The sequence below is a fragment of the Labrus bergylta genome, chromosome 6 (genome assembly GCF_963930695.1).
Source record: "Labrus bergylta chromosome 6, fLabBer1.1, whole genome shotgun sequence".
Classification (NCBI taxonomy): Eukaryota; Metazoa; Chordata; class Actinopteri; order Labriformes; family Labridae; genus Labrus; species Labrus bergylta.
This window is the reverse complement of record NC_089200.1, coordinates 20671867-20696392: the sequence shown is the minus strand read 5'-3', so window position 1 is coordinate 20696392 and position 24526 is coordinate 20671867. Positions and strand designations below refer to the sequence as shown.

General features: G+C 39.9%; 2 protein-coding genes across 2 annotated transcripts in view; one reads left to right on the top strand and one right to left on the bottom strand.

Moving 5' to 3' along the window:
* Positions 1–15861, top strand: part of atf6 (activating transcription factor 6) — a 34416-nt gene extending 18555 nt beyond the window's left edge. The window contains exons 11-16 of the mRNA XM_020647605.3: positions 1206–1301; positions 1419–1521; positions 2139–2209; positions 3757–3868; positions 7714–7798; positions 13975–15861. Coding sequence (XP_020503261.2) covers positions 1206–1301; positions 1419–1521; positions 2139–2209; positions 3757–3868; positions 7714–7798; positions 13975–14171 — 664 coding nt within the window. The 3' untranslated portion in view covers positions 14172–15861. The remainder of the gene's footprint in view (positions 1–1205; positions 1302–1418; positions 1522–2138; positions 2210–3756; positions 3869–7713; positions 7799–13974) is intronic.
* Positions 15862–16108: 247 nt separating this feature from the next.
* Positions 16109–24433, bottom strand: olfml2ba (olfactomedin-like 2Ba). The gene is made up of 8 exons (XM_020647579.3): positions 23994–24433; positions 23609–23872; positions 23235–23342; positions 21778–21939; positions 20227–20455; positions 18863–19855; positions 17355–17531; positions 16109–17261 (listed from the first exon to the last, which is right to left on the bottom strand). The coding sequence occupies exons 1-8, from the start codon at positions 24159–24161 to the stop codon at positions 16648–16650; spliced, it is 2715 nt and encodes a 904-aa protein (XP_020503235.1). The 5' UTR covers positions 24162–24433; the 3' UTR covers positions 16109–16647.
* Between the last annotated feature and the right edge of the window lie 93 nt (positions 24434–24526).

Sequence of the window (24526 nt, the reverse complement as noted above, 5' to 3'; positions counted from 1 at the left end):
GCACCGACATCTTTCACCAGAGAAACTGGTGCTGCCACTTTTGTCTCCGTCTCCATCATACATTCACTATTAGCGTTGAGTGGTTTTCTACTCATGTAGTTGCTACTAGCTTGCATCTGATCATCCTTGCATCACATCCAAAAACAATCTGTTCGACACAAATCAGTCTGGCTTTAAGCGAGGCCACTTTACCGAGACGGTGCTGCTGTTGGAAAAGGAGAAGAATCGCTGCTGGTCAGTTCTTAAACTGCAGCTTTGAAATCCCTTTCACGTTTGCAATTGACTTCTTCTCGTCCTCCTTCTTCTTTTCTTCATCTTCTTCTTCTTCTTCTCTTCTACCTCTTCTTCTTCTTCTTTTCTTTTTCTACTTCTTCTCTTCTTCCCTTTCTCCTTATTCTTCTTCTCTTTCTCCTTCTAACCTCGCTTTCTTCTTCATCTTCTCCTTCTCCTCTCCTTCTCTTATTATATATTAAATATTTAGTCATGTAGATTCCTAGGGAAAATGTAAAAGAGTACAAGTAAACATTTTAAATGGGAAATGTAGTGGAGTAAAAAGTGGAAGTTGATGGGAATATACAAAACTGAAGTAAAGTCCAGATACTCCCAGAAAAAACATTACACCACTGTGTCTGTTAACTCACATTATAGTAACAACCCAGACTGTCGGGCTTTTGTTTTCATCGCCCATGATATTCAAACTGTATATCTGTCTCCCAGCACTTCTCTGTAGCATGTTTATGTTCTATCTAAGAAGGATTGATAGCAGCATGTGGATGTCGTTGTTTTAGAATCCCTGCACTTCCCCTTCTCAGCGTTTTTTGTGCATACGTTCAGCGGCTGAAGCTCTGCCACCTCAGCACATGTCACGTATCAAGCAGCATTTGAATCAATTAAACTCATTAGTCAGCAATAACGTTCAACACATGGAAGCCATGCTTCTCTGTTTGTGCTGTTTTTTCCTTCCTGTTTCTTGGTCTCGTCTAGATGTCTCACCTCCTTCTGAGGGCAGGCGGCCATGTTGGCTCTCAGTTTGCATTCAAAGCATATTCTCAACATGTGGAAAATGTTCTTCACAGATTCTTCAGATGATGTTCTTTTTACACTGATTTGAGGGCAACTGAAGCACCTTGTAAAGTAACCAGATTTCCATCTTAGTGGAAGTTGTCTCTTTTGTCTCTGTTTAACACTTTGTGTCTGTGTTGTAGCTCTGAGGACAAGGCCCTGATGGTGGTGAAGGATCCCATCTACCTCAGACCACCTCCACCCTGCCAGCCTCCTATTAACAGGACCAAGTGTTTGGAGTATGTTGGAAACTTTTACATGCAAAGCCTACTATTTCCTTACTATAAATAACTCAAAATCACTTTCTCCTTCCTGAAATATCAAAAAACAAGCTAATATATTATGTTGATTGGCAGGTTGGCTCATGAGTTGAGGGGTTGGGTCCACCGTCATGAAGTGCAGCAGACCAAAACCAGGCGCATGAGTAACGGCAATCACAAACCCACCAGGACCATTCTGGTAAGTTTTTGAAAACCAAGCAACAAATCTAATTGGCCGTGCAAAAAATAAATGTGATGTTTAGTGTTTGCAATAAAGCTTACAAACCAAACTTGTATTTTAGGCAATTTACTTTCATTATAAATGATTTTTTTTGGCAGAGCAAAGCCTCTCTTTCACCACTGTTTCACCTCCCCTCACACCTTCCCTTTTTTCTGCCTCACATTTTTTTCTTCTTTGGGCTGAGTTTAATCCAGCAGCCCTGAGAAAGTAAACACAACACTTGGAGGGGGAGCTGCAGGATTAGTGCCCCCGGCTCCTATTTTTCCACAATTCTTTTTTTTTCCGAAATCTGTCACAGAGAGTGTAATCCAGTCAGCGCTGCCTGGTTTTGTATACACCTATTCTTCATTTCACTTTAAATAGAAACCTAGATGTGTTTATTTCTTACCTATATTCGGCTCGTATATTCCTTCATCACATAAATAAGAGACTGGGATTTGTGTGCCTGTATGGAGATGTTGAGAATAAAGATTTTATTTATGTGTTGGACAATAATTCCAACAGTTATCCAGCCCTTGTTTGTTGGAGTGATTGAAGAGTATATAATTGCTAATTCTCTTCCTTTATCCTAACAGAAAACACAGAACAAGGAGGCTCAGAGGGCCCAGATTGTGACGGTCCAATACACAGAAACTACTGAGCAGAAGTGAGTAGAGAACTTTTGAGCTGTATCTGAAACAGGGTGAACAACATGAATCATTAATCAGGTTCAAATTATTTTCTTACAAACAATTCATATTCAGCTTTAAAGCTGCATTCAGCATTTTCTTTCTTTGTCCAGAGAGACAAACATACTGTAGATCTGAGAAGAAATATACAGCAATTACTACTTGTGTGGTAAACCAAGGCTGCTGTAATCTGTTTAGAGCTGCGGACCGGGGTGTTTATTGTCGGCAGCATCAAATAAAAAAATGATTTAAAGCATCTGCAGAACATACTGGTATGTTTCACTGCTTCTGAGCTGTGTCGAATAGCTGTAAAGGGAAAGAAACATTTTGCTCCTATTTCGTTTTTGGCGCTGATTTCATTTTCAGATTTTTACAAACCGATGGATTTATGATACGCTGATTTTAAAGCATTGACCCCTTGTACACTGCTGCAGTGATTTGGCTATCAATAAGAAGCCTCTCCCATGGACTAGTCTGTTTAGTCTAGGTCACACAGATTTTTTTTTACTTTATTTTATTTGTAAGGGACCATGTGCAATTAAAACATAAATTTAACCATTTAATGCATTGCACCAGAGTTAGCCTTAGGCTAATTTACATCTTTAGTCCCTTGGCAGGTAACAAATACAACATATAAGAACATCAAACATCCCTCAGCAACAAATACAACATATACACACACACACACACACACACACACACACACCACATAGTCAGAGAGTGTCGTGACATGCACAGCGCGCATCACACACACCCACGACACGCGCATATCGTCAGCCCAAAGAGGAGATAAAACTGAATGAGATGAGAAGTTATAAGGAGTAGCTGACTAACAAACAAGCTTTAAAGCTACCAAACAAACCACAGTTTTTTATTTTGTCCGGAATAATATTCCATTGTTTAATGGCTTTGACAGAGAAAGCTGCCTGCCCCAAGGCTGAACAACGATGGACTCAATCGTTCTTTGGCTACCTATAGTTGTTACCCAGAAGAACGTCTCTGAAGTCCACAGGAAAAAAAAGGGGGGGAAATTGGTTCTAGTGGGCCCCGGTGACATTAAAATTATTACTATAATATTGAGTTAAGGTAGCAAACAAACACACTTAAGACACACAAAGAGAATCTGTTCAGCACGCCTCTGCCACATTCAGACTGAAGGTGAAACATCACAATGGCGTAAATAAAGAAACGGCACTCTGAGTAGGACTAATGATCAGTTGTTTAAAGATGATTCTTATGATTGTGTTATCGTTTTTATATGTATGTGTATGTGTTCATGGTAAACAGATAGCATCAAGTCTTTTTTATGCAAATATGGTATTTCAATAATTAAAAATTCTATCTGCATGAAATTGCCAAATATAAAACAATTCTGTGGCACAAAACATTGATTATTAGCACTGGATCAGTTGCTTCAATGTCTAATGAGAAACAAACTTCAAAACAGAATCAAACTTTCAGTTTCTTTCTCCTCGTTTCCAGTATGTGTCAATGTTTTCATTTTTCTGTTATTCTTTCTCTAAAGGAATCCCGGCAGTGAGCTACAGGTTTACTACGCACCTCATCACACCTACAGCGACTTCTTCGATGAGATCAATCGTCGCGGTGACACTTTCTACGTGGTGTCTTTCCGCAGGGTAAGTTTCAGCTCAGCTGGTCTTTTTCACTGGTGTGACAGAGAAATAAAGGAGCGGCTAACACTCAGACTCTCTGACACAGTGCTTAAGTTGAACACAGAGAGTGAAATTAGCAGGGATTTAACAGAAATTCTTGCAGCTAAAGGCTGATCAAGTCGCTTATGGCTGTCAAGTTTTTTTCTTCCCAAATTGGTCATAACAAAAGACAAATTGATTACTGAAAGACTTACTCATACATCATAAATTATGGGTAATGAGCTTACTCATCAAGAGAGAGCTATGGTTGGAGGGAAAATTTGAGGGTGGGGGATGGGATGAAACGCACATGCCCAAGGGTGTAACTACATTTCTCAAGTCCAGTTTCCTTCGTCCACTAGCACTCATCAAGACCGGGTTTTCAGTCGAGGCCATATGTCATTATTAATCTACTTTGTCTCTTTTCAGTTGAACATATTGTTTCCTCAGATTTTAACCCTTACCCTGTTTTACATGTTCCCTCCTGATATGATTAATCCTTAACATCGTGTTCAGAAAGTGTTCATTTCATTATTCTGGATTTGTTTCTTTGATGGGTTTCATAGAAAAACACATTTTTGGAGACCCTAACCTTACACCTCTTCTTCTTCTTCAGCGCTAACCAACCAAAAGGAAAACCTCATTTGAACAGCCTTGAACAAATGTAGCTTTCTTCACCACTTCTCCAAAAACGCTCGTTCAAGCTTGTATCACACTCTGAGCCTTGTTGGGATGTTAAGCCCTTAAACCCTCAGAATTACCCAGAGGGGCGGGACTTTTGAGGCATGCAGTCAAAGATCAAGACCTCTTGTCACCAAGCCACTAACAAAGGTGTTGTCATGGTGACAGCAGGGACAATGGTAACAATGGTGTAACTGAGCTGAAGGCCTCTCAGGTCAAGTATCCGTCCTTCACTTTCTGACAGCTTTGTGTTGCATTAGCAGGGAGAGTGTTCTGGTTTATCCCAAAGAGAAGGCACATCATTTATTTATAGGGTGAAAAAAACTTTTAAAAATAACTGAGCAAATTCAGTTTGACTAATGATTGTAATTGCAAAATATTTTCCGTATATATCTCCTCTTCCAAAGTGTTACACTTCATCTGAATGAGCATAAAAAACTTAAACATAAAAATGAAATCTGAAAAAGGAAAACAAATAATAATCACAACTGGAAAATCTACAAAAAGAGGAATACAGGCTTATAACAAATATTATTTTAATTCAAAACTATAGGGATGCATCTAACCCCTTTTTTTAAGTTGATAAGCTGTCGGGTCTGTCAATGTCAGAAATTGTGAAAACTAAAAAATTCAAATCTGGTCTCCTTTCCTCCTTTTCTGTGTGTGTACTAAATGCTGTGCTTTTGTTTCTTGTTTTTTGTTTCTGTCAGAAATGACGTTATTACAAGACTGCCAAAGCTCAGGATTAAATTTGGAATTTGTTTATATCGTATCGCCAGTCACTACCAAAATTGCCTCCTCTTTTTCTGCCTTTTGTCCCTCCTGCCTTAATATCATTTATCACAGCCTGCTCTGGTCCTGGCCAGCAGCTGAGGTCAGTCCTTACAGAATGTTGCACGCCCATAGTGGTCATGCTCAGGTCAAGGTTCCTTTAAACCCTCACAGATACATGACCACCTGTGGCTTTGTTAAAGTGTGAAATGAGATGATGGAAAACATAACAAGACCAAAATATGGAACTGCTCTTACTCTACCGTCATTTTGCGGTTTTGTGCTTCAATTCTAGTGTTGTTTTAGCACCTGTGGCTTTATATAAGTGTGTGCATTTAGGTGACGTGGTGGAAACACTGGCTGCTTTCTCTGAATAGGCTGATCCAATAAGGTTTGAGAAAAAAAAAAATCACCTGTTGTCATGGCAGCTGCAGCTGTTATGTCAGCTTGACGAGCTCGACAGTCCTCTGATGATGAGCAGTAATGTGAAATGGTGTTTCCTTCCCTTCTGCCATCCTCCAGACACAGTGAAGGAACCCTCTCGCCTATTTTTAGGATATGATACCCACTTTGGTGGTTTAGACTTCAGCATGAACAGTATCTCATTTAACCCTTTGTTTAAAAAAAAAACACGACCAACACTTTAAAGTTATTTAAGTTTCTATAACTTCCATTGCATGAAGAGCAACACTTGCTTGTTCTCCATATCACGAAGAAAAACCAGTCACATATACATTATATAACACTGTTTATTTTCAGTGAGATTTTCCCACACGTCTGTATGCTTCGTATCTCACAAATCTTCAACATCGCTCCTTTTTTATCTTCTAGCTGTAATCGGTTTCCCAACCTCACACCATCCTCCCGCTTGTCATCGCCTTGACCTCCCTCATTTTTTATTTCACCAAGGCAGAGTTTTGTGTGATATAGTAAAGCAGGTTTTGACTTGGTCTTCTCGTTGTACAATGCAGCAGAAGCTCCAGTTTTGCTATTAACAAGGACTAAAAGATGATTTTTTTTCTCTGCAGAGTAAGGGGCACTCCACTAATTTTACTCAGGAAGTTCTTTTAACTTATTTTTAGTCAAATCAGTTGCATGAAGGCTCAGAAGAAGCTGTTTAAACTTAAACAAATAATAATCAAGTTTCAAGAAGGTTGTCTCGGAATGAATTTTGGCTGACATAATAAATGAGCTTGTATAGCACTTTACTAGTCTTCTGACTACTCAAAGTGCTTTTTTACACCGCAGGTCACACTTATCCATTCACACACTGATGGCAGAGGCTGTTATGTAAAGAGTCCATCAGTGTTAACTAATCCACTCATACACATTCACATGCCACTGACGCAGCAGTTTGGGGTTATGTTACTTGAACAAGGACAAATCGACTTGTGGCTGCAGGAGCTGGGGATCGAACCCTGACCTTCTTGTTGAGAAATGACTGACTCAACCTCTGAGCCACAGCCGCCCCTGAAAGATTTCATTTCAATCTCAAGAGGCAGTTTGAAAAAAAAAAAAAGGGTTTTTATGATGCGGGTTGGTTGCTGTTTCCTTTTTGTTCCTGATTTCTCCTGATGACTTTTCTTCATTTTTAAATGAATGAAGTAATTTCCTTGAGTTTTGTGATCCATCATTTCCTTTGTTATTTCCAGCATAAATTGCTTCATGAAGGTTCAAATGAACAGTTGTGGTATGTGGGTTTGCTGTCATGCTTTGTTCTTTTAGTTTTTCTTGTCCACTGGGCTTTTCCTCCAATCTTAGTCATAGATTCATTCAGTTGTTTTCATCTCATGTAGGATTTTATCTAATTATCTTATTTTTATTCCATTATTATTTAAGAAACAGAACTAGAGCTAAACACGACCATATTTGTGTTTGGAAATCATGTGTGTAGTTGCACATAAACACATCCTCTCCACCATATTTCCTTCAGAGAGAATGTGTTCAGATAAAAATCTTCACTTTTGTTGTATGAGTCGCACAAAAGATATTTTTATAGCTTTACAAACTCAGGTCCTTCTGCTTGTTCATAGTAATTTTACTTCTTGTAAAATTCCCAAACGAGTGCACAAACAACCCAAAGTAAGAGTTGTTTTCACTGTTAAACATAATGGGGTGAGGCATTAAAAAAAACTTGATTTGAAGAATTATCTAACTAGAGAGGCGCTCATGGAAATCTTTGCATCACGCCAGGAACTCCGAACCCCCCAGATGACCATTGCGTCATCGATAGTCTCAAATGTTTTAATTCACCAGTCGGTCTCCTCCTCAGAGTTAGAAACTCTGCGCCAAATCTCGATCAACAACCAGCAAATGAATGCATTTAACCTTTTTTTTTTTTTTTTTTTGATTGATGACCTCCACTTCTTTGTTTACAGGATCATCTCTTACTTCCTGCCACCAGCCACAACAAGGGAAGTCGACCCAAGATGTCTGTGGTTATGCCAGCCATGAACATAAACGGTATGCACTACAGCACTAACACAACAGTTGAGAAGTTTGGTCATTCAACACAAAGAAACAGATGAGAGGCAAGCTGGGAGCAGATTCAGAAACACGTCTCCCAACAAGAATGCATTAAATGTGGCCTCACACACTTGTAAGGGAAAAGTTTTAGGACCAAAATAGAGCACTCAAGACTTTAAAGGTGATATTGATCCTTTTTTTCATCCAAGATGGGATACTGTTTTCTCATATCTACCCTCTTGGATTTAACTAACATGAAAGGTTTTTATTGGCTCTCTTTGCCAAAAAGTTTCTTTGACATCTGGCGTCTTGTTAAAGAAGGTTTTTGCTCCCTCCCTCTGAGCTTGTGGAGGTTTCTGTTTTGTCCTTCGGCCTCTGATTATACTCTCTGGTGCTTTTAGCAATGCTGTAAAGTGTAAATGCAGCCACTGACTGAACCACACACAACACAGGAAAACAACTCAAAGTTAACACTGAAAAGACAAACTATATCAGGTAGGGAGTGGTCTTGTCTTTCCAACACAGTTATTCATTTATGAAAATTCAATCAGGCTTACAGGGAGTTGCGTAATGAATACATTTTTCCCCCCAAAATAACTGAATTGGTTCATTTGATGCAGATGTCCTTTAATTCTCGTTGATGTCCATTGTAATTTCCATCCATGCTGTTAAAGCTGGGCTGTCCTGTGATAGTCACTTCCTCTTAAGAGTCTTTTTCCATTGTCCATTTAAGAAGCAATCACCCATATATTTGCCAGCCTCTAAAAAAAAAACCCATCCAAACTATTTTAACACTGATATAGATGGAATGCGCTTTAGTATCTAAATATGGTGTTGGCAAACCATGGGACTTCCATGGGCACATTTGTTTTATGAATAATTTAAGCAGATGTTTTTAATGTTACTGAGTTTATGATGGCTTTAGTCTGTGGTCCTTCAATGTGCTGGATTATGGATCAGGTCAGTCAAATTCAGGTCATCAGATATTTCAGTGGAAATAATTCCTCTATGGCTAAAACTGCAGATTTAATTATCAGGTGGATTGGTTTTCAGCAAGCTGGCAGGACAGTGAACTGACAGGAAGTCCACTCAAGAGGGATTGTGTTTATTCAAGGCGTGAGCAATTAGCAAGACAGCCTGTTGTTGTTGGCTCTTGACCTGGCATTTTTATCTGAACTCCTCTTGTTCTCCTGTTACATCCCCAACTTGCGATTTGATTAGTGTTTCATCCAGCATGGAGAGGAGTGAGTCAGTGGAATCTGAGCCTCTTACTCAGCAAGGAAGACATGGCCATCGGGAAATAACCTTTTTTTCCCTAGGAGGGTAGTGTTAGAGATGAAGATTGATGAAGGTAAACATTGTTCTTGGTTGGTCATGTCAGGGAGGAATGTTAAGGTCCGTGTCACTCAGATGGCCCATTGAAATAGCAGCAAATAGTGAAATCCAAGACCTCCTTTTCAGCTTATTGTTGAAATGGCCAAACAAAGGTGGCTTTCAGGAAGCGATATTGGGTCTTGAAGGATTCTTGTAAGCTCAAGCAAAGGGTCTTGGAGTTGCATGATCCGTCGTGAATGTCTGCAGTTGCTCAAAAATTCTAAAATGTGGGTTCTTCTGTGCTTTTAGCAGAAGTCTGTTTTTGAATCTACTTTGTTAGCTGGACCATGTGGTATCTTTTAGTGGGTGGACTGACACCAGTTTTATGTTAGCACATTTACAGTAGCGTCAGTTTCAGAAGCAACCATTACTAATGCCGGTAATCCTCGTTGACCACGCAGCAAAGATGTTAGTTAAAAACCAAGCCAACAGACACTGACATATCAAGAAGTCATTGATGATTCCCTAGATGCACAGCAACCACATACTGTAGTCCCACCTCCTTCGACGTATGTGTAGCCCCATGTGTGTACACAGATTTCACCCTTCATGTAGTATTTCAGATTTATGTTGCCTTAGTTTGAATCTATTAAGTGATTAATAGCAAATGTACATATTCAGCTGGGTGTGACCCTTAGCAAATCAGAAACACCATCTTCTTTCTTGAGCCTGATTGCTGCTGCACAGGGAAGGATAATTCTTTCCAGCTCTCAGTTGCTGCTCTCCCTTTTTTGGAATACCTTCCTCCTCCAGTCACTAAATGGTTTCATCTGGAGGAGGTGGGTCAACTCTGTTAATCTCAAGTCTGTCTTGGTCGATAACTGAACATGGAAGATAGAGACTTTGATGTAAGCCATTGTCTGTTCTGTTTCTGTCTTGCTGTGCGTCTACGGTTCAGAGGTTCTGTTAAAGTAACTCGACCTTGACGCTCTTGATTATCTCTGAAAATGTGAGCGGTTGTGAGCAGTATCTCCACATAAGGACTGACGGGACTGTTTATTTGATGATCCCCCAAGTTTGAAAGTACCTCAATCAAGTGGAAGCGACATGTTTTGGGGGAGAGGAATGTTTTTGCGATTACATCATATACAGGTGGATCGACTGTGGCAGACGCACTACAGGCTATTTTTACTTCTCTGAGATTGTACATGTGCACTGGAGTTAACAGGCAGCTTTCACTGGGGTTCAGGGTAGAGTTGCACCACCACTGAAGGAGTCGGGGGGTCAGATTTTCCTTCTCTTAACTAAATAAATATACTCACCAGGGCTCTGACAAGCAGCGCACTCTTAGCAAACCAAATGTTTAACCCTTGCCAGACTTACAAAATAAATTTCAACATGTGCAACTTGTGCCCAAGGGACTTCGTTCTCTGCACAGTATGTAAATAAAGATATTCTACCTGCATGGCTCTATTTGTGTTGCCATTTAGTTCACTGCTTCCATGCAGACTGAAAATCTCACAATTATTTCATTGAGAGCAATAAAAATAATTCAGATGTCCAAGGTACCCAGACAATGAAGCCCACCAATATTGGTTATTCCATGACTTTCCTTCCTATGAGGTTGACATGTTTGTTTTTTGTGCTAAGTCTTAAGATCTATGGAATGCATTGCTGTGATATTTAGCTCTTATATCCATGTCACCCTCAAGATTGTAAACACTTGTTCACCCAGGTATTTCCTTGTAGTACTTCTAGTATAGGGCTTTTTCATTAGATTCTTTAGTATCAGAATGAACTTTTTTGTCACCATACTAAGGAATTACTGACATTCGCAGCAGCCTTAGCCGTGCGAAATTTCAAATGTTACTATGCTAACGTGCCAAAAATGAATAAAGTGGGAGTATGCCAGACCTATTAATATCAGCATGTAAACATCACAACAGTGAGCATGTTAGCATACATATGTTAGCATGTAGCTCAAAGCTGTGCAGTGGAAAGTAAAGTTTCTAGCATGGCGCTTACGGGCTGCCATGTGAGGGAGGAATACTCGAGTCGCTGTTACACCTCGTGTGCAGCATGTAACGCATGGTTTTGGAATGATTGAAAATAGATGTTCCAACACTGATCCGCCATTGAAGGTAGTGAAAGTTGGGTAATGATGGCGGAGTTTCGTTTCGGCGCTTTTGTCAAAACCCCGGTCTGTAACCGCCTATAGTCTTGTTATTGCCTGTGACATTCTTAATAGTAAAACAATGCTTTATGATTCAACATTTTCTTCATCTCTCCATTGTAGATAATGCAACTTGCTCATTAAAATTCTGTTAAGGTTATGCACAATGTAAAGATTTTCTGAATCAAACTTTCCTGAATTTTATGCTGGATTATAAAGTTATGATGTCAACACTGAATCAATCCAGTGTGATCCTTAAATACTTCCATTTCTTTTATCCACCCTTATCAAGCCTTTTAGTTATGCTTTTATTCAATTCAGATACTAAAAGAACTTAGTTTGTTTGCGATGAACTTAATTTTTGTGAAAGCATCAGTGCAAACACAGCTTAAGAAGCAGTTTAAAATGCCAACAGTAAGAGTAAGTAAGATTGAAAATGCAGATACATTGTTACATGTCTCTCTCCTCTAAACATGTCCTCAGTGTTTGTTCCAGCCTTGCAGTTAAAATCCTCCCATGATGCACTCTCAGGTTACCTAAGGTGCATCTCTGCCAGACATGAGAGTTTTATCAGCACACACCAGCTCAGTGTGTCGCTGAAACACTCTGGAAGGTCTCCAGATGGCACTAGTAAAGGGGGAAGGGGATCATGTAAGAGCAGGATGGTAGATTTGGCAGCTTCTTCAAAGAGCTCCTGTTTGAAGTTTGGCCTCGTGGCTGTGTGTGTGTTTCCTGTTTGAGCGTTCAGGCTTCTCCAACAGTTGGCTGAGTAGAATACAGACATTGTGGTAATTCAGGGAAAAGGATTTGTAGACAGACTTTTTTGGCTGTAATATTAATCAGTTTCTTTCTTCTCATTTTCTTTGTACTTGCTGGTTAAAGTCAAGACAATCTGGGTAAACAATTGAAAAAACAAAGCCCTCTTAGTAAAATAAAAAGTGATTTACTCACAGTAATAAAGAAAACTTCAAAATGACTAGAAAACTCCTTCATGTATACATGTGTTGTCTGCTTTTACTACCAAAGATTGCAGCCTCCTGTCCACAGCAGGATCTCTTCTCAGTTATAACAGCCAGTCAGTGAGCTTGTATTTTGTTCCTCCATGGTTGCACTTTTTTTTTTATTATGCACATGCCATATTCACACTATGTGCTGCCATTCTGATTTATTGTTGGGTTGAAATAAGCTGAGTCATAGTTATGTCATAGCAGTTTATTTTTTCAACAGAACAGAATCCTCAGGCTTGACTTCAAAGCAATGACAGGGCCTTGAACCATGGGGGAAAAAATGAGTATCGATATCATCAAGCTATATGTAGATGCACTGAGAATGATTTTTCCAGCTTGGCTTCATATAGAAGGGTTATATGAGAGACTTTGCGTGAGAAAGTACATAAGACAACTCGGAGGAGGATTTCCAGAGATGTCTGTTTAAAAACTGAAGCCAAATTCCAGTTTCACTGCAGGTGCAATAGAGGAAGTTCAGCAGAAGATGAAGTCATACTCTGCATTATGTCTTTTATCCATTTAATGATATAAACATACATGGAGTCTTCCGGCTGCAGAGAAGGCTATTGTATTCTTACAGCATCATCTGATAAGCTCTCTCTGCCGCTAAAGCAAACGTCTGATGGACTCTGCAGAGGCAGAAGAAGCTGATGTCTTGCACAGGTGCTTGGAAAAAGGCTGCAGCTTTAAAACAACTCACAGTGCTCTCAGGCGTTTCAAAGACACAGACAGCTCCTTTTCTGGGTCATATAGAAATGCACTTGGTTTGTTAGGCTTGTGTGCTCCATATGGAGGCATTTTTGACTCTCTCTCTGACATACATAGGAAGATAAAATGTTTTTTTCCCCCCATTGATATAAATACAGAATGTATTCCTCAATGTTTTGTAATGACAACTCATTCTTGCAAAGAATTGTACAAGTTAGTCCACTTCAAACAAAGTTAGGCTGCAGGAGACCACAAACCGAGTCCAAAATCTTTATCCAAACTTAAATGTCCCAGGAGTAAGTCAGTGTAATTATTTTGTAGGTCAAATGTACAAAGGCTGACTTTGTGGAACAGTTTTCCCTTTGATAATTAACTTCAGTCCGTCTTCCTGCTGTACACCATCTGCGGGATGTTGCGGTCTCTCTTTTTTTTTTTTTTTTTCAAACACAAAATCCCGACTCATCAATATACAGTCATATGTTCTACTTTCTTTCATTCTCACCAAAATGTCCCCTTTCTCTGATCAGAAGACGCCTAAAGCCTCCTGACTCATCTTTTGTGATTCTGTGATTCTTTTTTTCTCCTTCTCTCTCCCTCACTTTCCCCAGTTGTGTCCTTTTGTCCTCTCAATTTTCATGTCCCACTGTTGTTTGGAGCAGTTTTGTTTATCTCTATGATGGAGAAATCCAATAAGTGACTCACCTCTGGACTCCATCTGTTATCCTGCCTCCACCAGAACTCACTGTGGTTTTCAGGCCCCCAGCTGCCTCCAACAATACTCCTTTTATGTTCCCAATATACCTCTGAATCGTCTCTTTTCTGCAACAGTTCAGAAAATATCTTCCAATAATAATGACAATGAATACTGTTGACGATTTGGATAACAACATTGGTGTCGAGAGTTGATTGAATTGATTTGCTATTATGTCAATCAACTGACAAGCCTCTGCTTTTCTTTCCTGCCATTACAGACAGCATCATAAGAGACAAAGACTACGAGGTGATGATGCAGATTGACTGTGAAGTAACAGACACCCGGATCCTCCACATCAGGTCTTCAACCATCCCGCCTTTGCTGCGGGTCAACCACACAAACACGTTTTACCAGAACTCTCCTACTGAAAACCAGGCGGCGCCTCCTGTCGGCGTGCTAATGGGGTCTGCTTAAGATCACCAGCAGCACAGGATTCTTTTGGAAAGAAAAACAAAGACAAACAGAACATAAGACCTCATGTAATTTTTGTGTGTGTGTATTTTAAATTTGGTGTACTACCACTTGTTTTCTTATTATGGTTAAGATTTGAATGAAACTTGTCATTGAAATACAAAGGAAAGTCAAATTGTCAGCACCACTTAGCCACATTCCTTATTAGGGGCTAATATACAGAGGTATTCTGTAACAGAGTCCTAGCAGATGCTAGCTCCTTGTGTGGCAACATTGACTTCTCTCTGTAACCCCAGACGGCCTGCATAAGGGTAATTGCTTAGCTGTAGGGTGCCAAGCATTGAACCCAAAGTCACCTCTTCATAACACAAATACTTTACGTAAGAGTAGCTCTTCTCAGTCTGCTCCTTCTTTTTACTTTTGGGACAAGCATCAAAGCCAGAGATAATTCTCACAGGGAGCTTGAACAACTAAAGGCAGAGTAAAACATTTGGGATTTTCATGTTTAATAACACAATAGTCTGTGTGTGACTTAACTAGGAAATGTCGCTAGAATTTCTATAAAAAAAAAAATGAAAAAATGTTTTTTTTAAAAGCTAATTAAATTATCTGAATTAGTCATCTAAAGCAGCAAAAGAGGTGTTCATTAAACTCAGGAAGTCAGGTGATCGACAAAAGTTAGCAGGCTAACCACTATGTTGTTTGTTTGTTTTTTCAGCTTTCAGGTGCTTAGTTTATAGCAATTTATAGATGAAGAATTTCTGTTTTCTTTTTTTTTTTGGGGGGGGGGGGGGGTCTTTGCACTGTGCTTCTTTTATATTCATTAAAATATTCAGACACTTAACATATTTATTTGTTATTATGATAATTAACAACAGTGCCAACTTCTGTGGTTTGAGGCGATTCCCTCATTTCTATTGTCCACGTGTTCTCTATGTTTCTGAGTATGCTTTTGAAACTTTTCTAATAAATTCTGGATTAGAGTGAAACCCTCTTAAATGTTAGTATCGGGAGATTTCTGTATTGTGGGTTCCCTGGTTGGACATCCTCAGATTTCATCCCTCGAAAAAATGTGTCTTCAGCAATGTGAATCTGCCCCCTCCTCATCCGATGAGCAAAAGAAGGTTAACATTAGACTTTTAACAACTCTAAATCCAAGTCCGGACATCTCCGTCCTAAGCAGAATTGCACTTTTACGTGGTGCACTGATGCCTACATTGAAAAATAATGAGTTATATAAAGTTGCACTATACATTCAGAATCTGGGGAGATCAGTTCTGGCTTTGAATGCCTTATATTAATGTGTCTGTGACCTTGCTTTAGGGGGTAGAGATTGTGTCTTACAAAATTATACATCATCAGAATAAGTCACTTTTTTGCTTGTATAAAAGACTGATTGTTCCGTCACATTCTGAAAGTGTATTTCTTTTACAGGACTGTTCAGATTATGCTTCAGCTCAAAGGATGTCCGGAAAAAAATGACTGAAAAGAACTTGCCTGTTGCTTTGGTTTTCTTTAGCAAGGCTGTGTAATTTGTTTTCCCTTTGATTTCTAAGAATATCTATTTTATCCTCCCCATTGTTTTCATTGCCTTTAAACATTACTTGGGGACAAAGCAAGATTTATTGTGAGGTTTTGTTTTTCTGTATTTTACTATGTAAATATACCAAAATAAACACTGGATTTTCTCTAACTACACGCTTGTGTGCATCTTTTCGGCTGTTAAAGGAATATCACTACTACTTTATTTTTTTGTTGAGCAGATACGGTCTCTGGGTGTTTTCTTTTACCATATATTTACTCATATTGTAGCCAGTAACAAACTTCTAAAATTCTGCTTTGTATATCTGTAATTATGTGTTTTTATCCGCACTTAATGGGCCTGGTCCTCTATCCCTGCATCCTTACAGTTAACCAATTACCCAAACAAATACAAAGTGTTCTGTAAGCATTTCCGACTTTATTGTAGCTTCATCAGAACAGTCTGATGTGGAGGGATTAAGTGCTTTCACAAGACAAAAGTCAAAAGCAATTTCTTTGATATCACCTCTTAGAAAACCTGTGGTATATGATGCAGAGAAAAAACTGATACAAAATAATGTGTATAAAAAAAGAGATTGTACTCTCACAAAAATCATTTGGCGACATCTTTAAAGACTACGTTTCAAGAACTTGGTTCTGTTATAAATTGTGAATCTGATGGAAGCTTATTTTTTTCTACATTCATTTAACCAGTAAGGCGTTTTTGTTTTTACAGTATAACAATATATACAGTACATCATGATGTGTTAACAGAGGAATCAGGCTCATCGCTAATTTATTTTAAAATTTTCTTAAAAAAACAAAACATTTTAGTCATACCGAAATATATTCATACATTTGGCCCTCCTTTGTCCCCATACTGATGGCCATGTGGACTGATCTACAATCCATCCAAACCATAGTCTTTAGTTTTTAAAATAACTACTTTAAACCCTCACTAAGGGTCCACGAAGGCAAACTTAATGTCATATGTGACTTGGTGTCCATTGTCCCATGCATATAAAACCCCCTCTTTGGGATTGTAGTCTATCTGTGTGGTGTGGGTGTAGTTGTTGGTGAAAGGCATTCTGGGAATCATCTGAGTGTTTGTGTGCGTGTCGAAGGCGTATTCCAGGTTGGCCTCCTTCTTGTTGTGGCTATCGACAGCGTACAGGACTCCGCACACAATGAAACAGTTTCCATAGTGGTTTCTCCTAAGCCCAGTTCTCCAGGTGGTCTCCCTCTGCATGCTGAGGTCAGAAGGGTTCAGTTGACTCAGAACAACCACTTCCTGTAAGAAGCCCTCGTCATCGAGCGCTGGGTAGATGATCCACAGCCCACTCTCATCCACAGCGAAGTCAACGTCTGAGTGGCTGCGCCATTCCCATGGCACCGACGACTCCTCAATTAGAGCATCATGCAGCATGGTCCAGGCGGCGACATAGCGTAGGCGCAGGTCAAACTTGATGATATCTCTTGAGAAGGCACGGTTATAGTAAAAAGCTCCATTGTAGACCACATGGCCTGTGCCGATCCAGTTGTATGGAAGCTTGTATGAGTTTGTAAATCTGCCTGGAAAGGGTAAAGAGCATTGAGAAGTATCAGGTTAAACAAAGGGAAACAAATTATAATGAAGTCAAATCTTAACTATTGGCTCTTACTTACCTCCTTTGAAAACCTCCAGGTCTTTGAACTCCAGAAGGTTATTCCCATAATAGAAGTTTGTAACATAGATTTTGTTATCGTCAGACTTTGGATCCTTCATCCATGCTCCTTCGTCCCTGCCATAGGTATTGTGAGTCACTGGCTGTGAGATCGTTGCCAAAGTGTCCTTACACTCCCCTTAGAAAGAGTCAGAGAGCCATGGGTGAGGATTAAGACGCAGTTTAACATCATCCAGACCTACGTCAAGGAGTCTTAAAATAATCAAAGGCTTTTGTTTTAACCAGCTTAAATCACGGAAAGAGTTTAGTTTTACCACAAAGTACACAAAACTTCAAAGATTCATGGAACATCAATTTTATATTTTTCTAAATGACCTCTTTCAATAGAATATGAAAAGTGAACTTGTGTTGCCATGCCATTCATTAGGTATTTATTCAAACTTACTACAACTAATTTTAATTTGAAAAGTGACGGTATATTAGCTTTGACTTTAAGCTCCTGAAAGTACTTGCTATGGTGTTTTCTAGCCTCCTCAGCAACAGGGTTTTAGGGCTGGTCTGTTGGTCTGCTATTTGGTCCATTAGTGCAACATCTCAGCAACTATTTGACAGATATAACATTAAATGCATTCATGGTCCTCAGAGGATGAAGTGTGCTGGCTTTGGTGGTACTTACTTCCATCCAGCACAAAATTAGGTTAAAATCGGTAGCTTTAAATGTCTCCCAAACAGTTTGGAGGGATTGGTATTAGGTCTGGTGTAGATGCAATCATCCCGATATCTGCAGACTTTGGTGTCATTCAGATTTTTCAGGCGAACCTTTAAAAATATCCACAAATCTAAGGATGTACTATATATTTAGGGTTGTTATTCCACATAGTAGCAAGCTAACATGCTACACAGATGGGTAACATGGAAAATATACACTAGCTTAACATCATAATGTTAGCATGCTAACATAAGCGTGAAGCTAAAAGGACAGCGAAGCTTAGCTTCTCGGAGCTGCTAGCATGACTCTAGCATAGCATGTTCAGTATCTAATCATCAATCCTTATACTGTAACATATTTGTCCAAGTTTTCTTAATGTTGTATAATTGCAAATATTTAAAACTGTAAAGATTAAAAATGAATGGGGCGCTGATGGCCTAGTGGTTAAGTCGTTCCCCAAGTTTCAAGGTTCAAGGTTCAAGGTATCTTTATTTATTTCAAGGTATCTTTATTTACTTTATCTTTATCTTTATTTACTTCATACATGAGATACCTTTACAAGGTACCCCATGTATGAAGGCTAGACCTCCAAGCAGGTGGCCCGGATTCAAGCCCATCCTGTGGCTTAATTCCCGCATGTCATTCTCCACTTTCACTCTCTCTCCTGAATTCCTGCTCTGTCCACTGTCCTATCTAAATAAAGGCAAAAAACATCTAAAAAAATTTCAACTCAATACAGAAGAAGCTAAACTTAGCATTGCGTTCCTCTCATTTTACAAAAAAAAAAAAACTCTTCTCACCAGGTTTTCTTGAAGTAGATTCCTCCTGCCTTTGCATTGCTTCGCCTAATTCTGGGTGTCCTTCAACGCTTTCTTCCTCATCCCAGCTTATTTTGTATTTCCTTTTGCCCGGCCTTGTAGTAGTAGTTGTGGTGGTAGTGGTGGTTGTTGTGGTGGTAGTTGTAGCTAAAGACGAGGTAGTCTCAGGTGTGGTGACAGGCAGAGAAGTGTGTGGCAAAGTAGTGATCAGTCTCTGGGTAGTTGGAGGCAGAGTCCAGCGAGGAGAGAGGGTAGATTTAATTCCTAAGTCTGGTGTTGTGGCAGCAGCTTGGGTGGAGGCAGCTGTGCTGGAAGCTGTTGTGGTCAGGGCAGCTTGTGTTGTGATTCTCATAGTGGAAGTCGGGCTTGTAGTTGAAGCTTCTGTGGCTGGTTTGGGTGCAAATGTGCTTGAATGAGCTGCAGTTGTGCTTGGATTAGTTTGCATTATGGCTTTTATCTCTACAGTGGAGGTTGCCATGCCAGTGGTTGGTGTATTTGTTGATGTCAAATGTTGTAGTATGTTCTCTGCTGTTATATTTACAGAGGGCTCGGTTGTGTTAATTGTAGTTTTAGTTGTGTCCTTGGCAGTGACACTTAGAGGTGTACCGGTTGATTCAGCCATTAAAGGAATTGGAAACTTAGAGGTTCCAGTAGAGACTCTTAGAGTAGTCACAGGTGAAGTTTCTGTGGTGGTAAGGCCAAACATGACTGATGTGTCACTCTGAACATCTTCAGACAAATCAGCTGATTGGATTTCTATGGCACTGATGAAGTCATTGTTCGAGGTGGGCTCATTTATTTTCTGTTCTGTTGATTTGCTGCTGGTCTTCATGGAACTGGTGGATGGACCTGTTTTCTTTGGTCGAGGGGATCTTGGTCCAGCCCCCTGCCTGGGGAGAGCGGCTCTGTGCTGAAGAAGACTTTCCTCGAAGAGGTTAATTGGGCCATCTCCACTGAATCCATGATACTCAAAAACTAAGAAAGAGAAATGGAAAATATTGAGTAATTTAATTACAGTTATAAAATGGCTTTAACCTTCCATTTACCTAAACATACTTAGAAGCCACTACCAGTAGAAGAAACAGATTCCAACCCATTTTACCCACTGAAATATTTGGAGAACCCGAGAGAACAGCAAGCAGATGTTCCTGACAGGCAGCTCAGATACGCACAGAGGTTGAGTGCCTTTCTTTCCATCCACCTCTCAAAATCAACCTGAGGTGATTTTCCATCCAAACCACTTATCCTCTTCCATTCTAAGCCAAGTGGGGGTTAATAAGGAAAAAGTTGAAGGTATACAGTACCTTCAAAGCAAAGCGGTGAGTTAAATGATCTTTTGAACTCACAGTTCTCTCCAGGTTCCCCGTCATCCGCCACCATCGGATCTGGCTCAGATTTATAAAAAGTCATCCCTCTGATGATCATTCCATTGGGGCCAGTCTTCGACACCTGAGAAGTCTCCTTGTTAGCCACGTTCTTCATAGTCACCCGAGGTCTGACCTCAATGATCTGAGCAGAACCATCTGTCTTTAGGAAAGATGGATTTCCCTCAATAAACTTCTCTTCATACTTTCCCTGTTGGTGGACAGAATGAGTTTAGGTGTCATATGACAGTGCGAAAGCCATTTCAGATGAACATTCTTCCTTCTAATTTGGAAAATTTAGAGAAACCTCACAGCCAAAGGATTCTTTTTAACAGTATTGTGCTTTATTTCTATGTTTTTTGAGCGCACGTAATGATATCAGTAGCAACAAGCAGACAAGCTGTAAACAAACCAACAATTTAGCCAGATTTGTTCAAAGGTTCATCCATCATTCAGCATATCCAAAATGTATCTTATAATACCTCTTTTAAAGATTACCCAGAGTGTGCACAACTTCGGCAAAAACACATGGTCAAGTCTGAACCAAGAGGTCAGTCTGTAAGAACAATATATTTTTTTGAAGATTTCCTGTTGGGCTTAGAGATAGGACAGTGGATAGAGTCAGAAATCAGGGAAATGAAGAGTGGGAAATGACGTGCAGGAAAGGATCCACAGGTCGGATTTGAATCTGGGCCGCCCACTTTGAGGACTATGGCCTCTGTACATGGGGCACATGCACTAACCACCAATTTAAAGCTCCTGTGAGGAACTTCAAGTTTGGTCAATTTGGTGCCGCCTTGTGGACAAAGCAGTACCTCTTACGTATTAGCCTATTTCATTCTGTAAATGTGAAAGTACTGTTTTCTGATGTTGCTTACTTTTCACTTTCAAACGTAGCACTCACTGCAATTTGAGTAAAATGAAAACAAAGGATGTTTCTGCAGAATGTTGGTTTACTCTCAAGAAATTATGACCACACACACTACCTAGTGCAACCCAAGTAACAATAATCCAGAATAATCTTATTATTTAATTAATATTTTATTCTAGTTTCCCTTTTTTTATTTATAACCTTGGTCTATGCTTCTTACAGTAGCTCATCAGATAAACATTAATAACTATATTAGACCTGCCCTTTACCTTAATAACTTATGAAATGTTTTGTCCTTTAGCATGGATACAATGATTTAATGAAGGCATTAGTGGGAGGAAAACATCATTGCCCCTTTAGGACTTAAAATGCTTCACTAGTCTAAGCAGCAAAAATTTGAAACCGAACACTTCCTTTGTTTGTTACTTTTCTGATCTCATTTATTTAATTTACAGTTCATTTAATTGAAAACAGTATAACTGTATCTGTCTCACAATGTGACAATATTGATAGATGTAGCATGCAATAGAACTTAAAAGCCTTGTCAAGAGAATGTTTCACTGTCATTAAGCTGCTATTCTAATGTGTAATTATAGCACAACATATCATACATATGTTTCTGTCTGCATCTTTTAACCTTGTGATATCAGTGTCAAACTAACCTCTGGGTTTTGATACACTGCTGCCCCGCTGACCCCACTGACTCCCTTTTTGTCCTGTTGCTGGTTGGATGAAGGGGTGGGTGGGCGTTCAGTCACATCTACCTGGATCCGAGGGCTCTCCTGGGGCATCACCTCATCCATGGTGTTGTTCAAAGATACCAGCTTCATGCAGTAATGGACAAAATCAAGAGAGGGTAAACATTTAAGTGGAGTTCATGAATCATTAACAGTTATTTTTTTTACAGCATTAGGACTTGTAAGTTGTAGCATTAAATGCTGCCATTTTTATTTTTTTGACACTTTTGAATTTTTTATTAAATATCGCCTACTGAAACGGTTTGACTGCATTTGATGCTTTTCTTGATCTATTATGTTCTCTCTTAGACTCCTTCTAGAACGCACTTTAAACTGCAGTCTGCTTCTTTGTTAACTAAAACTGACATCACTAGACTTTCTTTCTCTGAAGTGGCCTCTAATGAATCATACATGAATCGTACCAGGAGATAGAGACACAGCTGAAAGTAATAGAATTAATGATTCACCCCTACATTTCATAAACTTTGCATGCAAGTCTGTGAAAACGGTTGTGTTGGAAGCAGATTTGTACATCACATCAGGTGTAACTTGTGTTGAATGTGACATCAAGTTCCGTTGCGCCACAGATCCGTATAACTCAACATATCAATGTCCAATTCACCCACTAATTCCGCACACACAGGGAGAGACAAATACAAACATTTGTGGGGGCAATAAAGGATATTTTTCAACCTCACAACAACTGATGTGAGCCAGCATTAGTTTGCTGCAGGTATCCAATTCCTTCTTCAAATCCAGTCAAGTTTTATTAAAATGACAACTCACCAGACTACATTCAGACAGGTGTTAGCAGATTTTTAGACTTCTATCTGTCAGGACATGTTTGTTGCTGCACCTGTTTGGTTGGATAAAGTTCTGATGTCTATGGTGCAATTCAGTGAGTTCACTTCAAGAATAATAAATTCACTGTTATAATATTGGCATTGGCAACTCGTTTCTTGTTTCTTATTTCTCAACTGAAGAATACACTTTTGGATTTTGTCAGTGAATTTCAGCTAAAACACTTTGTTAAATAAAAATCCTGCTTTAAGAAACATCTGATCAGCATTTTAATCCTTTGATTTTGGTGAGTAGTTTCCGATTACAATGGGAAAAAAAGACCAGAAAAGGTCATTTGTTTTTTTGTTTTTTAGACATGTAGTCTGTCTTCTCCAAAACTCTTAACACTTCCATGTGTGATGGAAAGCTTGAACATTTCTTCCAGGTCCAGCCCCTAATAAATCTGAAAACTGGCCCAGGGAGGGTTTTTTATGGACCCACTAAATGCAGAAGCTTTCATTGTTAAAACCACCAATGTGTGCTTTGGTTTCACCAACATATTCTCCAATCTTTGCAAAACTTAAATGACATATGCAGTGTACCTTTTCAATGTGTTCCACGCGACCCATGAGCTTGGTGGTAATGGAGTGCAGCTTGAGTAGATCCATGCCATAGAAGGAGCCCTCCAGCAGCTCCAGGATGCTGGTCAGCTGAAAAGATCAAGTGGATTCCGTCAAAAGGGTTTGGCCAATTCAAGACATGCCATGCGTAATATACGGCCTTGCACCTGACCATAAGAACCTAGGGTCTCTTATAATTTACTACATTTAGCCCTGCACTCTCCTGAATTTCATCAAAAGTCACAGCTGGAATAATCCAGGAATCCATATAGAAATCGACATGCGAGCATACCAGGGTGACTTGTGTGTACTGAGGGACTCTATAGCATGAGAAACGGACTGGGAGAAATCTTCACCTTGATATTCCCTTTCCCAGCTTCCCTAAGTTTTTTCAGCCTGAACTCCCCCTCGCACGGGTTGACTGCTGACGGAGGAGCAATGCAGGCGCACTTGCACTCTGGTCCGGATGAGATCGTCTCCACGGTGTAGAAGTCCTGCACAGAGGCGCTCCCTTCTTCTATCCGCCTGCAGGCGCTCCTGCTCAGGGGTCTGACAACACATTTACAGCGACAGTCAGAGCCTTCCGATAGGGCTTTCACTTTGTCATAATCACCCAGCAGCTAAAAAGAGAAGAGGACGAATGTATTTTTCCACCATGCTCAATCAAAAAACGTTCGAATTTGTATGCACAGAAATGTAACCATATGCAATATGAAATACAAATGGTATTGATCCTCCTACCTTAGAGAGGATGCTCTCATGATCATCTGTTTCCTCCTGCAGCCGCTCCCCCTGCTCTGCGCTGATCTCATACTGTGACCCGGGATCTTCACCCCCGGCCACTGGCGCCGCAGAGCCCCGTGGAAAAAGCGCACAGCACACCACGACGACAATGCATAACTTACCCATGATGAGGCTAGAAGAGCAGCGAATATAGAAATAATCTGCAAGTACTTTAGCAGGCACAGCCCGTCACTAAATAAAGTAGCTGCCAAGAAAGTTGCATAGCCTGCTCGTGGCTCCAGAATAAAACAAATGTATCCAGAGAGGTGTCATGAGATAAGTCAAGCTTTTAAACGCGACGTCATCTTTTTCATTGTCACGGATAACGCGGGGTAATTTCGAGAGTGGAGAAAGTGTGCACTCTGCGAGAGAGCAGCCGGTATCTGCGTCTGCAGCGCTGACAGGAGGCGGACCTGACCTCACTAAAAGGAGGAGCTGCTTCAGAGGACTTCTTCAAAACGATGTGAGGCACAGTTGTCGTGCTGAAGTAA